Source organism: Camelina sativa, chromosome 9, assembly GCF_030686135.1.
Source record: "Camelina sativa cultivar CO46 ecotype springtype chromosome 9, ASM3068613v1".
Taxonomy (NCBI): domain Eukaryota; kingdom Viridiplantae; phylum Streptophyta; class Magnoliopsida; order Brassicales; family Brassicaceae; genus Camelina; species Camelina sativa.
In genome coordinates, this window is record NC_141888.1 from 3834922 (window position 1) to 3851289 (window position 16368).

Here is a 16368-nt window from a genome sequence, read left to right on the forward strand (position 1 = left end):
TTTGTGGTGTGTAGGTATGTGACGTGGAATCATGGCGATGAGGAGGAGGATGATCTAGGGTCTCGGTTATGTGTTGTTGGTCTTGGTTATGTTTAATAATGATGAAACATGGTTTCGTAGCATACTAGGTTGTTGGTTAGAATGGTTAGAAATGTTCATGTATTGTTTGTATGTTTCCGCTGTGCATATTGGTTTTTGTTGGTTTAATGTTGATTTGGGGTTTAATGGGTTTAGTTAAGTATTATGGAGTGCTTAATTATGATAAAAAAATAATAAACGGGTCGGGTTGTTTTATTTTGGTATCAGAGCCCTTACGGTTCTAGGGCGGATTAATGAATGGTTTAGAGAGGATTAGGAATTTAATTGGTTGAATTATTTTCTTATTGTTTGATGTATAATGTTGTGTGAAGGAATTGATTATGAGTACTTAGTCAATTTTCATGTGGTATGGAGTCATAGTATCATCCTCTTCGAGCCTTCATTGAGATTCTATGGTAAGTTGGGTATTTGAGTGTGTGGTTTGTTTGTTTGTTTAGCCTTTTGTTCTAGGTAGTGCAGATGGTTAGAGGTGAAGGATTTGCTGGTCGTGGGCGCGGACGTGGTCGTGGTCGTGGGTGTGGTCATGGGCGGGTATAGGTTCCCGAGGCCAGTGTGAGTGTAACCCAGAGCATGGCTAGTGAGGAGGTGGCAGAGTCGAAGGTTCATCCTATAGTGCCTGCAGACTTAGCTGGTGGTTGCATCGGAGGGGCAGGAGGCCCCGGTGTTGGTATCGGTGTTGCCCCGGGTGTGGGGGTTGCATCGGATGGTGCTCCAGGTAGAGAGGATATCTTGGGGGCCTTGCTGGCTCAGGTGTTGGTGCGACTTCAAGTAGTGGCACCGTCAGCTGCAGGTGTGCAGGCTCCTATGGTGCCGCCAGCAGTTGGTGGGCAAGTTTCGGTGGTGCCGCCAGTGGTTGGTGGGCATGGTCCAGCAGTGCAGCTTGTGGCTGGGGTGCAGGCAGGTGTGCAGCCTGGGGCCGAAGTAGTGGATGCACAGTATGTTCAGATTCTTGTGCAGCTACGTCATGTTGGTGCGGGATATTTTCTGGGAGGCATGGATCCGAGTGCAGCAGATGAGTGGAGAGAGCGGATGGAGGATATCTTCTAGTCGCTCTAGTGTCCCGACCAGTATCGGGTGGACTTTGCAGCGCACTACCTTTTGGGGGTTGCACGGGTTTGGTGGAGGTCGGTGATGGCCCGAAAAATGCAGTGAGAGATGACCTGGATGGACTTTGTAGGAGAGTTCAATGCCAAGTATTTTCCGCATGAGGCACTTGATCGCATGGAGGCGCGGTTCTTAGGGTTGATCCATGGGAACCGTACTGTGCGGGAGCTGGACGCGGAGTTCAGTCGGCTTGGGGTGTATGCAGGCCGGGCTTTGGAGTCGAAGTCGGCTCAGGTGCGAAGATTCCTGTTGGCTCTACGTGATGACATGAAGACTTGGTGCAGGGTGAGGTGCTACACTGCGAGAACATAGCTGGTGGAGACTGCAGTCGGGATCGAGGATGACCTGAGGGAGTAGGTCGTGGTGGTTAGTCCAACCGTTCAGAGAGAGGAAATGCTGGAGCAAAGCATTCCAAGCAAGGACGACAAGTCAGTGCGAGGACATAAGAGGAAGCGGGATAACATGTCGGTCATAGACTAAGGTGGTCAGGGATGCTACGGGTGCGGGAGCATGGATCATAGGTTGGCGAGATGTCCCAAGAGGAGCGGGATGCAAGGAGACATTTGAGTTTGCTTCTATTGCAAGGAGGTGGGGCATATCAGGCCTCAGTGTCTGAGGTTGCAGCAGTTGACAGTGGGAGGGGTGCAGCCGAAGGAAGGGTCGGGCACTAATCCCAGAGTTTAGATTATTTCTGGTTTTGTTGGTTTTGTTAAGTTTTTTATTTGGAGTTGTAAACGTTTGTTACACTTAAGGATTTAATAAGATGATTAGTCCTTATGGAATCTTGATGTGTAATGGTTAAATGTTTTTGTGATTCTAGAAATGGAAGGTTTCCATAAATAGAAGTTTCTAAAAATAGAAAGTGTTAAGGGAGTTAGAGCTTTGCTATTAATTAAAAGTGTCGTTGCAAAAGGAAAATAGAAAGATCTATGAATAGTTAGAACTTATCTATTTTTGGATAGGGGTGTGTGTGAACACCCAAGTGGTTGGGATGTTTTAGAGTTGGCCTGAAGAGTGATCATGGTGGTTGTGATATTTCGGTGAGGGAGTATGGTGGTTCGTAGGACATTGTGATGTTTTACGCAAACCACGGGAGGTAGTTCCAGTCGGGAGATGCTTGTAGATGTTATGACTTGTTTGCTCATGAGGAGATGATTAGTTCTCCTTGGGAGATGATTAGTTCTCTGGAAGAGATGATTAGTTCTCCTGGGGAGATGATTAGTTCTCCTGAGGGGATAATTATTTCCCCGGGTGCGGCAGAGGAGATTATTAGTTCACCTGGTGCGACCCCGAGAGCGGCAGAGGAGATGATTATTCTCCTAGGGGATGATTAGTTCCCCGAAGCGGATGAGTAGTTCCCCTAGTACCAAGATCTCGAGAGTGACGATCCAAGAGTGAAACGGTATGGCTTGAGGACGACGGTATGAGAGTGCAGGCGGTGCAGTTCGAAGATTGCGACCTGAGAAAGTATGAGTGAGAGAGCAAACAATGTCTAGGACGTGGATATGAGCATAGTGACTGGATGTCGACCTTGGAGGTCGGGAGTGATCTCGGGTTGTGGGTTGTGTTGACCAGTGGGGTTAGGTTTATGCGGACTGTTGGGTCATGTGGGTGTACGGGCTGTTGCTACAGCTGCACGGAGAACCTTAGTTGACGATGTATGGTCCGGTCGGAGGATGTGTGGGCCGTGCTGATGGTTGCACAGAGGTCCTTGGTGGATGGACGGTGTTGTGGGATTCGAGGATGAATCCTTGTTGGTGGGGAAGAATTGTAACATCCGTGAATCATTTTGGTTGGTTTAAGGGGGTGTGTTGATCGACACAGTAGGTGCATCGATCGACACAGCCTAATTCCGGGTTCGCTCGGTTGGTTTTAATCGATGATGCGATTCAGGTTTGGGTTAAGTGAGATCTAAACCGGGATATGATAGGTTGGGAAGTCGACCTAGGCTTGAAGGCAGCCTCCTTTTGTCGATTCCAGAGAAAGAAAAGATAAGAAAAGTGTTCTTGAGCAGCCTTGGGAATTCCTGGAGATTTCTAGTGTTATTGAGGGATCTGAAGCTAGGATTGGTTGGGAAACTTGCTAGGAGTGTGTTTTCGTCGATTTTAGAGTCAGAATCTTCTTTTGCTTAGGTGAGTGCATGACCATGACTTATCTAAGCTAAGATCTCTATTTGCTGTGATTTGTGTGATAAGTAATTGTTTTCTTGTGATTTCTATGTGTTGTTCGTGACTCCTGAGGCTTAGATCTGTTCTTGGGATCGTACGGAATGGATAGGAGAAGCTTAGAGGCAAGATTTGGAGTTTCGGATCATAAAGAGGTGATGCTCGGCATGAGTGTCGATCGACACAAGACTTTTGTGGGTCGACATCGATGCGAGGATGGCACGTTTGACCTACGAGCATCGATCGATGCCATGTGGAGGTGTCGGTCGATGCAATTAGGAATTTCATGAAATGTCGAGCATGTGTCAGTCGACACAAGGTGGTCTGTATCTATCGACACCTGTGTTGTGTCTCGCCAGGTGTCAGTGTCGATTGACACCATGTTGGTGTCGGTTGACACTAACTTTCAGCAGCAGTGGATGACATGTTTGCTTTTTGTATTGCCTGGTTTGTCTTATTGTTTGTTGTTTGCGGCATGAAGGATCTTACTGCTTGTTTGTATAGTCCAGTAGATGGAGAATTGCATCATTAAGTATTTATGATAATACTTACGCATCTCAATTTTTGTTTGTGGTATGCAGGTATGTGACGTGAAATCATGGCGATGTGCAAGAGGATGATCTAGGATCTCGGTTATGTGTTGTTGGTCTTGGTTATGTTTAGTAGCATGCTAGGTTGTTGGTTAGAATGGTTAAGAATGCTAATGTATTGGTATGTTTCCGCTGTGCATATTGGTTTTTGTTGGTTTAATGTTGATTTGGGGTTTGGTGGGTTTAGTTAAGTATTATGGGATGTTTAATTATGATTAAAAAAAACCAGGTCGTGTTTGTTTCAATAAATAATCATTATAACTATAAATTATTATGTATAATATATTTTCATATATTTTGTAGATATATTTTCATACAGAATATATTTAACAAAAAGTAAAAAATATGTATAAAACCAATTAATTATCTTTACTAAAAATCTCTTATAGCTTATTTTTCAAAAGATAAAGTGATTCGAATAATGTTAAATGATTGTATCTTCATCAAAATCTTTTATATTTATGTGAAAAGACTGAACATCTATGTACGTGAATCTTTCATGTATTAGAAAAAGAAAATTAATTTTGGTTTATGAATATTTGTGTTTGGTAAAAATTATATCAAAAACTTTTCTTATATTAAAAATATAAAAAGTTCAATTTTGGTTATGGATATTTATATTTAGGAAAAATGAAAAAAAAATTCTTTGACCAAAAAGTTATGAAATTAAGAAACAAATTTTTTTATAGCATGTTTTAACAATTTTAGTAGACCAAAATATCACATGTTTTTCAATATTTATCCAATAATAGTGAAGTTAAAATACAATATTATTTTAACATTATATAACAATGATAGCTATATACTATTTTTAATAATAATCAAAATAATATATATATATATATATATATATAATCAAGTGTGTTTTTCCTTCGACCGCTGAGTAATAACCTGTTTGAATATTTATAGAGGTTCAAGGCATTTTTCCTTCTCAAACAACGCACACATCCCTTTCTTACTTTTTTTTTTGCAAAACCACAAATTTATAACAATAGTGGTGATTGGTTACTGATGTGCGTTTTTCATAATTTTTTGTCAGTTCCGCAAATAACATGCTTCCATTCAGAACCATAATATGTAAGTATTTATGAAGGCAAAAATATTCTCTTTAAAAGACAAAAATAGATAATTATATTGGAATAAAGCTTACTTCTATAATAGAGTTTTTCTATTTTAGAAACATAAATGAGGAAATCTAATTGGAGATGGTCTTATTGATCATCTAACCACTCAAGCGCTATTATTTTTTTTTTTTTGTGCACCCACAAAAATTAGGATCAATTTAGGAAATACCTTATAGAAAGAATAATCACAAAAAATTATTCTATTTTCAACTTAAAGTTTACCAATCAAGTATAAAACATAAGACTTTCTTTACTTTTTCGTCTCAAAATTAAGTAAAAGGTAAAGGACTTCCTATTATAAATACTTGTTTCTTTGGGTCAAATTTATAAATACTTCTTTTGAATTCATGACTTTTCTCCCAATTATTGCTTTTTTTCTTCTTTTTCCTCTATAACCTTTACTGCTCAGTACCCTTGGATTGCGATCTCCTAACTATATAAACTTATGCACCACGAAGAAGAGATCTAAATACTAATTATCAATGGCTACTACTTTACGTATGGGTTCAGCTCTAATTTACCAAAACTCCTTTAGCCATAATTTTCGGCTTCCACATCCTCACGGATCTCACCGTTTTGTATGCAAGTCCATGACCAAAACGACGCCGGATGCTACTTCTGTTGACCTCCGTCGACGCTCCGGCAACTATCAACCTTCACCGTGGGACCATTGTTATCTCCTCTCCATCAAGAATAACTATGCGGTAAAGTATATTGTCATCATTTTAATGTTGCACCTAATTGTCAGTTTTATGAGGGAAACTATAATAGATGGTTTATGAAGTTATTTTAAATCTTGCTGATTTGTGTTTCCTAATCTTGTAAAATCTTTTAAAATCTTTCTATTTGATAAAAGAGTTTTCATGACTTTTGTTATGAAGGAAATGATATAAAATCCTAAACCAATAACACAAAATTTAAATTCATTAACAATCCAAGATTCTTTTGTTTTAATTGAATAACATAAAACTTTTCATGACTTTATAAGACTCTTAATCCAATAACACTAGATTTATCAAGATTTTAGATAACTTTTTACAAATCCACAACCAATAACACCAAATTTTTAAAGATTTTTCAAAAGTCTTGATTGAATAACAACATATTTTACATAACTTTTAAAGTTATTAAAATTCTTTCTGAATCCGAAACCAATAACCCCCCTTATTTATGAGGGTTATTTATTAACAAGTGGAGTAGTTACTACTTACATGTCGTTTAATCATATATATATACAGAGTGAAAAAGAAGTAATAGCTAGAGATATGTTGAAGGAAAAGGTGAAGAGGATGCTTGATGTTACAAAGAGCCATCTCGAGCAATTAGAGTTCATCGATGATCTACAAAAACTTGGGGTTTCGTATCATTTTGAGCTAGAAATAAATAACATTTTAACAAGTTTTCATGATGAAAATGGAAAAAATACTTGGAAAGGTGACAATGAAGAAGATTTACATGCAACGGCACTCGAATTCCGACTTCTTAGACAACATGGTTTTGATGTCTCAGAAAGTATAATATCAAAATTACAACTTCTATATATATATACTAAATTTCGTTGTATATCAGTTTCATTTTTTAACTTATATGTCCTTTTCTTTCAGATATATTTGATGCGATCATTGAGAAGATAGAAAGCAATAGTTTCAAGAGCGACAGTATACCAAGTATCATTTCTTTGTATGAAGCGTCGTATCTCTCCACCAAAGCGGATACTAAATTGCATAAAGTCATCAGACCTTTTGCAACCGAAGAAATAAGAAAATATGTTGATGATGAAACAAACAACATGGAAATACGAGAGAAAGCGATTCATGCGTTAGAAATGCCATACCATTGGAGAATGAGAAGGCTAGAGACGAGATGGTACATAGATGCATACGAGAAGAAACATGACATGAATCTTGTTTTGATCGAACTTGCCAAAGTCGATTTCAACATCGTACAAACTACTCATCAAGAAGATCTCAAATACGTTGCCAGGTATATAATACTATGTGTAGGCTAATTATAAAAGAAATATATATTCTGTTTTGCATTTCTCACGTTGTTATTTAATGTATATGATCCTTCTATTAATCCTCTCTCTTATTATATGAAGCTGGTGGAAGGATACATGTTTGGCTAATGAACTTCCCTTTGTAAGAGATAGAATTGTCGAGAATTATTTTTGGACAGTTGGATTAATATACGAACCACAATTTGGATATCTGAGACGGATCATGACTATAGTTAATGCGCTTGTTACAACTATTGACGATATCTATGATATCTATGGCACTCTTGAAGAACTTGAACTCTTCACTTCCATGGTTGATAAGTAAAAACTCTTCTACTTAAACTTCTCAAATCTTTTTGCATATAATAAATTTTAAATAACTGATATTTAATAGATTTATTTAAATAGATCTATATATATATATATATATATCATGTGTATATATATATATATATACATAAATGTATACATATATATATAGTATTATCAAAATAATATTTTGTTTTTCATGTCATCAATTCATCATGGTTGTTATTGTAAGTATATTTGAGTTGTAGCATTTTATATCTCAAGCAAAATGATCATTATATGATAAATTATACTCACTCTGTTTTTTTAATTGTCGTTTAAGGTTTTTGCACATAAATTAAGGAAACTATTAAATTATCTGTTTTGCCCTTTATTAATATATTTCATAATTTTTTTATTGGTTGAAACTTTAAAACATCAGGGATAAGATTGAAATATTCATCAAATATCTACATCGAAAATCTAAAACGACAACTAATATGAAACAAAGATTAAGTTCTAGAACGACAATTAAATTAAAACAGAGGGAGTAATAATTTAAATATATACTTTCATATTATTTTTTATAAGGTGCATGCATCTAAATAAATAAATAATTATGTGCAGTTGGGATGTAAATCGTCTTGATGAGCTTCCTGAGTACATGCGATTGTGTTTTCTTCTTTTGTGCAATGAAATCAATGGCATTGGATATGATATTCTCAAATATAAAAATATTGATGTCACCCCATTTCTCAAGAAATCGGTAAGTAACATTTAAATATATATTATATTGAGATTCTTTAAAATATTATATTTTAAATATGATTTATTTTTCTTGTCTTTGTTAAAACAAGTGGGCAGATTTATGTAAAACATATCTAGTGGAAGCAAAGTGGTATAACAGAGGATACAAACCAAGTGTGGAAGAATACATGGAAAATGCTTGGATTTCAATTTCTGCTCCAACAATACTGATCCACTTTTACTGTGTTTTCTCTGACCAAATCTCACTTCAAAACTTAGAGACTTTGTCTCAACACCGACAACACATTGTCCGACGCTCCGCCACCGTCCTTCGTCTAGCTAACGACCTTGGAACATCACCGGTAAATTATAACTTCTTTTCTAATTCTGATTGATTTGTCAAAATTAAAATTTCACGGGATACAACAAAAAATGGATCAACGCGAGAAAAAAGTTAGAAGAGAGGATTTTTTAGTTAACACTTGCTTGATATATTAATAATATTATACTGTTGTTAATAATATAATTATTAATTAAAAATTAAAAGTGCTAGACATTTGAAATTTAATTATTAAATTTAAAAATAATTTAGTATATGTTAGTCAGCATTTAGTGTGTAAACGGCTCAAAGCATGAAGTGACAACAAAAGTGTTGGTTTTGCAAGAGAGAAAGCTCTTGACAAGGAAGAACAAAACCTCAATGGTTAAGTCTCCTTAAACCCACAACAAACTAACTCGATCTCAAGGGAAAGAAGAGGTCATCAACTTGTGATGAACTCCCCATAAAATAGCTTGAAAGAACCCTAAGAAAAGAGTAAATAAGAAGAGTTTAGGGTGAGATTTAGGAAGAGAATCGGCTGCCTTAAGGGCAGCCTCTAACCGTTTATACTCTAAGCTCTCTACATTGGAACTAAGAACATAAACATAAGTAGAGAGGAGATAAACGAAATAATGATTCTCTTATTATTGAATTGTGTTGTGTTAGATTACATATGAGCTCTCATACAACTTAATATAGGGAAACAAATGCATATGACCGTTAGACACACAATGAGATTCCAATGGGAGCTGAAAGTGACATTCACGAGTTGGTGTATATTGAAAGGGACAGCTCCTTCCCTTTGGTTGACTCGCTATGCTTCCCAACCAAAGCCACATGTGATCCTTCCTTCCTTCCTTGCCTTGTGACCGTTTGATCCTTCTTCCTTCCTTTCATTGTGGCCATTAGATCCTTCTTTCCTTCCTTGTGAGATATTTCCTTCTTCTTGGGCTTCTTCTTCTTATAAGGCCTTTGTTCTTCTTATAAGGCACTCATGGCCTTGCTAACTTGTCTCTTCCTTGCTCACACGGCCCACATGGCCTTTCTCATTGTGTTCGCGGCCTAACTGGCCGCTCTCATGCCTCCCATGGCCTCACCGGCCACTCTCTTCTTCTTCCATAGTTCGGCCTTACCGGCCTCTTTCTTCTCTTCTCCTTCTTACATGCTAATACTCCCCCGCACGCTTGATCGGCGGGACACTATGAGGACCAAAGATCAAGAGTGGACTAGTGTTGTCTACCTCATTAAAAACCTTAACAAAGAAAACCTCTTGGGATAAAACTTTGTTAAGGGAAAAAGAGTATAGCCTTCACTATCCATGATGTCCCTTGATCTTGGTTTGTAAAGAACCAGCTCTCTTCTCTTCATGTTTTGAACCGCTACTCTTCCTTAGTCCACCTTGCCTTTAACACACTTCTTATGATCTCCATCTTTGCACCTTTAGAATTTCTTTGAGGCTCTCATAATCTTCTTTACCCTTCAAACAAGTGATAAAGAAGAAACAATAAGTGTATGTTATGAGGAATATCAAAGACAATTTTTCACATTTCTTTGAGGCTCTCATAGTCTATAATGTATGAGGAATATCAAAGTAAATTTCTTTGAGGCTCTCATAATTTAATGTATGAGGAATATCAAAGTAAATTTCTTTGAGGCTCTCATAAAACAATATGAGGAATATCAAAGACAATTTCAAAAGTGACAATTTAAGAGATCACATGAGAGAGTAAAGGCTAGTAATGGAGCTAATATAATAAATTTAAGAAAATAATTTAAATAGAGTAGAGTTTAGAGCACAGCCTTTTTATTTCGGTGTCTTTGATGGAGAAGAGGAAGAGAGTTTATCATTGTTGCGGTTTGAACTCTCTTCTTGAGACCGCTTCTTTAAAACGCGTCAGAATGATATATGCCCACTGATTCGGACATACCTTTCGAACGGCTGCTCGGATTGGTATGATTTCACTTCCACTGGCAAGATGACTCTATGGTCTAGACCTTTTGTGAAGAACGCGGAAGCTGAATCGCAGTGGAAGTCCTTCGTACGAATCGATCTTTGAAACGCATCGGCAAAACTTTTGCTTGTTGCAGAGAATTTGAAACCATAGACTGTGAGGTGCGGTGAAGCCACTTGAAAGTTGATCTCCCCCGCAACCCTTACTTGATGATGGGCTGAAACCTCATCATTTCACTTGAAACCTTGTGCATGACCTTCCTTGAAGTCTTGTGCACATCCGATCAATAACTTGGCACTAACACACATGCTTGTGAGCTGATTCATCACCTTCCACCAGCTTAACAAAGACTTGGTGGCCCTTGGTTCTAACTCCAGGCATTGTGCTGCGCCTCCTCATGGCTTTCTTGTAGCCTTCATCCTCGCCACTTCTTCTTGAGATAGCAAGCGAGCTCCACACAATCTTCAAGGTTGAAACTGAAACCAAATTCAATGGGACAGATTCTAAACAAGAGATTGTGAGTGATTAGAGAATAGAGTATAGAGTATCAAAGAGTATAAAGAGTATTAGTAACCAAAGAGTATAGTATCGAGTAACCGAGAATAGAGTATCGAGTAACCAAGAGTATTAGAGTATAAAGGAGAGTATGGGCGATAGTATAAGGTGAATGGAGAGTAGAATAGAGCTCAAGAGTTCCAATGGACAGAGTTATACTCTGTTTTCTTGAGTTTGCAGAAGCTTTGACAGCCAAGAGCATCCAAGAATCAACAAGCTTTTGGTGCTTTAATGGCTGAAACACATGGACCATATGGAAAATTAATTTCTCCAACGGTCAAGATATTGTGCTCATGGTAGAATCACCTAAACCTAGTGTTCTCCAAGAGCTTAAGACTTTAAGATTCACGAAACAACACATGAACAAGTGTTTTTCGCTGACTAGAATTGAACAAATCCCACAAGATATCATATTGAAGATGATTTTGTGGTCAGATTCAAATAAAAGCTAAAACCACCTTTGGAACACCCTTGTGTCCATCGGTTAAAAGACTGCACCTTGGACCAGCTTTAATCTATTTGACCAAGCGGACCATATATGCTAAAAACAAGACCTCTCTCTTCCTCAAGCTCGAATCTGGACACACCATACGGCCAGAAACAAAGCTTTCTCAACTTTGAGAAGAAAGAGAAGCGATTTAGCAACTAAACCTTTAAAGGAAAATTAACTAAAGCAAAATTAAACCTTTAAAGGAAACTCAATCCTAAGAGAATCCTAAGAGAATCCTAAGAATTTCGTGGCTCATACAAGCACACAAGAACCGTGAATCCTCACCATGAACAACACAATTTGCTCAATGGTTCATCACTTCCCACACATCCCAAATTAAACAAAGTTATTACCAAATCGGTAAAGCTTAAGGATGGGGCTTTTAAACTCGATTTCTCATCACTCACTTGGTCTACAAATTCTAACAAGACAAGAGACCAAGCTTACTCAATATTGAGCTGTTTTGAGAATCGATTTAACAATTAAACCAAAAAATAAACCTTTAAAGACTCCTAAGCTTAAGCGGATTACCTAGGACCTAAGACAAATCAAAAGACTGACTTTAGATCGAGTTTGAGTCACCAAGAACAGAACCGGCTCTGATACCATGTTGGTTTTGCAAGAGAGAAAGCTCTTGATAAGGAAGAACAAAACCCCAATGGTTAAGTCTCCTTAAACCCACAACAAACTAACTCGATCTCAAGGGAAAGAAGAGGTCATCAACTTGTGATGAACTCCCCATAAAATAGCTTGAAAGAACCCTAAGAAAAGAGTAAATAAGAAGAGTTTAGGGTGAGATTTAGGAAGAGAATCGGCTGCCTTAAGGGCAGCCTCTAACCGTTTATACTCTAAGCTCTCTACATTGGAACTAAGAACATAAACATAAGTAGAGAGGAGATAAACGAAATAATGATTCTCTTATTATTGAATTGTGTTGTGTTAGATTACATATGAGCTCTCATACAACTTAATATAGGGAAACAAATGCATATGACCGTTAGACACACAATGAGATTCCAATGGGAGCTGAAAGTGACATTCACGAGTTGGTGTATATTGAAAGGGACAGCTCCTTCCCTTTGGTTGACTCGCTATGCTTCCCAACCAAAGCCACATGTGATCCTTCCTTCCTTCCTTGCCTTGTGACCGTTTGATCCTTCTTCCTTCCTTTCATTGTGGCCATTAGATCCTTCTTTCCTTCCTTGTGAGATATTTCCTTCTTCTTGGGCTTCTTCTTCTTATAAGGCCTTTGTTCTTCTTATAAGGCACTCATGGCCTTGCTAACTTGTCTCTTCCTTGCTCACACGGCCCACATGGCCTTTCTCATTGTGTTCGCGGCCTAACTGGCCGCTCTCATGCCTCCCATGGCCTCACCGGCCACTCTCTTCTTCTTCCATAGTTCGGCCTTCCCGGCCTCTCTCTTCTCTTCTCCTTCTTATATGCTAATAAAAAGGACAATAACAGTGACTCGACAACAAAAAACCAATAATAGTGCAGAAGGAAAAACCATGGAAAACAAAACAAAGTCAAAACACAAGAATGAAGAAATAAATAAAATTATCAATGAAAACATAATTGTAAACTAACCGATTCATTAAAATCGTAGAATCACATAATTAATTAACATATAAGTGAGCGAGCGAGTGTTTTGTTTAAACTGTGTAGGATGAATTGGCGAGAGGAGACGTTCTCAAATCGGTCCAATGTTACATGCATGAGGCTGGAGCCTCGGAGGAAGAGGCACGTGAGCACGTGCAGCAGATGATTAGTGATACATGGGACGACATGAACAACGAAACAAAACCGGCTCGCAGTTCATTTTCCCGAGGTTTTGTGGAAGCTGCAATGAACCTGGCACGCATGTCGCAATGCATGTATCAATATGGGGATGGTCATGGATGTCCGAACAAAGCCAAAACCGTTGATCGTGTCCGATCCTTGCTCGTTGATCCAATCCCATTAGATTGATTTACACTAAAGTTATGTATTTGAGGAAGTTGAAGATGTATTGGTCTGTCTAGCGTCTGTGTGATACAAGAAGTGATACATGATTGTTGTTGTTTTATATGACTGAAAAGTTTCTAGAAGGTTTGAAAAGGCAATATTGAAAGACGGTTTGATGAAAAATTGAAAAAGAAAACTACTATTTCTTTGGTTGCTTAAATTAGAATTTTACAAGGAAAAAGAAAATAGTAAACAAAAAAAGGTTTTTTCTTATGGAATTTAAAAATCTTCTCCTATGGTGATTAGAAAGTCTTGATGGATATATAATGAGGTGTTGAGCACGTCCTAGAGAGGTAAGAGAGTTGAGCATAAAGATAAATAGCCTAGAGAGCTTTCTCATTGTGTGCGGCTTAGTTTCGCGGTTTAGTGCTTGTGTGATCAAGCTTTTTTGTTCGCCAGTGTGGCGTTTGTGTGAAGGTTGCTCCAGAGAGTTCGAGATCTGAAGTCTAGGCTCAGGGAGAGTTTAGCCCAAAGTTAGTTTATCTTGGTTTAAATCTAGGCTTGGTGTGAGTTTAGTTAAGAGTAGAAAATTATCCTTAAGATTTCATGTTATAGAACGGAGCAGTGAATTAAGAGGGTTGTGCTTGATTTACGCGCTTGCGAATAGGTTGTATTTGCTTTTTTGTTATAGTGAAATCGAAATCTGGACGTGGTTCCAAGGAGTAGGAAAAATCGAACCTCGTTAACAAAGCTCTTGTGTTATTTACTTTCTGCACTTTATTATTGCCTCATCCGCATTTACAAGTGGTATCAGAGCGGGTTCTCGATAGAGATTCAGTCTATTTTGGGTAGATCAAGGGTGAGGGTAGTTCAGGAAGTAAGGCAGAGCTTTGAATTAGTTTTGATGAATTCATACAGAGTTGGCACGTCTATGACAGGACCACCGTTGCTTGATTCATCGAATTACGGATATTGGAAGGTTTGTATGCAAGTGTTTTTTAGTAACCTTGATGAAGATTGTTGGAATTCGATTGAGCTTGGTTGGAAGCCTCCTAGAGTTGTGGATGATAAAGGAGTTGAGAGTCTTAAGCCAAGAGATAAGTGGACTGCTGCAGAGAAAAAACTATTAAGTTGCAATTCGATGGCCAAGACAGCGATTTACAATGCCATTGATTCAAGTCACTTCAAGTTAATTTCTCAATGTTTATCAGCTCAGAAAGCATGGAAGTCATTGGAGAAAATGTTTGAGGGTACATCAAGTGTTAAGAGAACAAAGCTGGATATGTTGGCATCACAATTTGAGAATATAAGGATGGAAGAAAAAGAAATTGTGGCTGAGTTTAGTACTAAGTTATGTGATATATCTAATGAGGCTTTTGCTCTTGGAAAGCAGTACAAAGACAAAAAGCTTGTGAAGAAGTTGAAGCGATCATTGCCTACAAAATTTGAGTCAAAAATTTCTGCAGTTGAAAAAGCTCATAATTTAGATGAGATGGCTTTTGATGAGTTTGTTGGAATTCTTAAAGCTTTTGAATTAAGCAAAGCATATGAGGCTGAAGGAGTAAAGAAGAAAGATGATGAAGTTAAGGAAGCAATAAAGAAGGCTATGAATGTGGTCACTAGTGATTCTGAAACTGATTCAGATGGAGAAGAGAAGATCTGAAGAATTTTGAGGTGTTTACAACTTTTGAAGATAGTTTTGAATCAGCGTCTGCAACAGTGTCTGCAAATGCTTATAAATCTGCAGCAAAACCTACAACTGCATCTGAACATGAATGTGAAAGTGATAGTGATTCAGAGAGTATGGATTATGAAGAACTTGGTAAGAAGTATGAGATGTTGTATGAACATTGGCTTAAAGTGATTGAGGTTAATTCAGTTTTGATTAAGGAGAAGCTCAAGTTAGAGGCTAAAATCGTTGAAACAGAGAAATATACAACAGAGAAGGGAGAAGAAGCATTACAAGCTATAGTGCAACTTGAAGAAACTCAAAAGAATTTGAGGATGCTTAATAATGGTACAAAGAAGTTGGATCATATTCTGAGTATTGGTAAAACAGATAAGTGTGGCCTTGGATTTGAAGGAAAAACTTCAAAATCAGATCTAGTGTTTATTTCAAGTGGAAAAATAACGTCTGCTTCAATGACTGCTTCAGAGACTGTATTTGTGAAAAAAACGTGGTACAAGAATTTCTGAATTGCAGAATGCACCTAGACAAGGTTTTCGACATGTTTGTTATCATTTAAGTATTGTTGGGCATATTTGGCCAAGATGTTGCAAATTGTTGAGAGAGAGGAGTCAAATGGAGAATGTTTATGATGTAAGGTTTCATGGTCCTACATGTTATCATTGTGGAGTTCAAGGACATATTAAGAAGAATTGTTTCAGATTCATTCAAGGAGTCAATCATGGAGGTCTAAGGCGCAACAAGATTTGGGTTAGAAAAAATGAGTTCTATGGAGGTGGTGTACTAGGCTATCAACCGCGTATTGTAAAGCGGAGAGAATTTTCCAGTTAGTTTTGACCATGTTGTGACTCATTCATGGGGAGAATGAAAATGTGTCTGGTGATGTTGTTTAGGTGTTTGAACTGATGAGTTCACAAGCATAGTCAAAAAGGGAGAGAATGAATATGTATTGGTCTTTCTAAAGTATTGTCTGTGTGATACAAGAAGTGATACAGAATTGTTATTGTTTTATGTGACTGAGAAGTTTCTAGAAGGTTTGAAAAGGCAATATTGAATGACGGTTTGAAGATAAATTGAAAAGGAAAACTACTATTTCTTTGGTTGATTAAATTGGAATTTTACAAGGAAAAGAAAAATAGCAAAAAGGAAAAAGGCCTTTTCTTATGGAATTTGAAAATCTTCTCCTATGGTGATTAGGAAGTCTTGATGGATATATAGGGAGGTGTTGGGCACGTCCTAGAGAGGTAAGAGAGCTAAGCATAAAGATAAATACCCTAGAGAGCTTTCTCATTGTGTGCGGCTTAG

At 37.7% G+C, this 16368-nt stretch overlaps 2 protein-coding genes and 1 long non-coding RNA gene across 7 annotated transcripts; 2 read left to right on the top strand and 1 right to left on the bottom strand.

Moving 5' to 3' along the window:
- Nucleotides 1–5462: 5462 nt before the first annotated feature.
- Nucleotides 5463–13572, top strand: LOC104710356 (1,8-cineole synthase 1, chloroplastic). Of its 5 annotated transcripts, none has more exons than XR_015567208.1 (7): nucleotides 5463–5786; nucleotides 6357–6594; nucleotides 6687–7065; nucleotides 7184–7402; nucleotides 7997–8135; nucleotides 8234–8478; nucleotides 13098–13572. XR_015567208.1 is itself a non-coding variant. In XM_087467648.1 (7 exons), the coding sequence occupies exons 1-7, from the start codon at nucleotides 5565–5567 to the stop codon at nucleotides 13398–13400; spliced, it is 1752 nt and encodes a 583-aa protein (XP_087323774.1). In that variant the 5' UTR covers nucleotides 5482–5564; the 3' UTR covers nucleotides 13401–13572. The 5 variants fall into 5 exon arrangements, 3 of the variants coding, with proteins under 3 accessions (XP_087323774.1, XP_010425235.1, XP_087323775.1); XR_015567207.1 differs by having other exon boundaries at nucleotides 5469–5786; nucleotides 6321–6594; XM_087467648.1 differs by having other exon boundaries at nucleotides 5482–5786; nucleotides 8227–8478.
- LOC147937690 (uncharacterized) lies at nucleotides 9057–12374 on the bottom strand. Its single transcript, XR_015567210.1, has 2 exons — nucleotides 10364–12374; nucleotides 9057–9912 (listed from the first exon to the last, which is right to left on the bottom strand). It is a non-coding gene; the product is annotated as an uncharacterized LOC147937690 (long non-coding RNA).
- A 735-nt stretch (nucleotides 13573–14307) lies between the features above and the next one.
- LOC147937691 (uncharacterized) lies at nucleotides 14308–15039 on the top strand. The gene has a single exon (XM_087465220.1). The coding sequence runs from the start codon at nucleotides 14308–14310 to the stop codon at nucleotides 15037–15039; it is 732 nt and encodes a 243-aa protein (XP_087321346.1).
- The last annotated feature ends 1329 nt before the right edge of the window (nucleotides 15040–16368 follow it).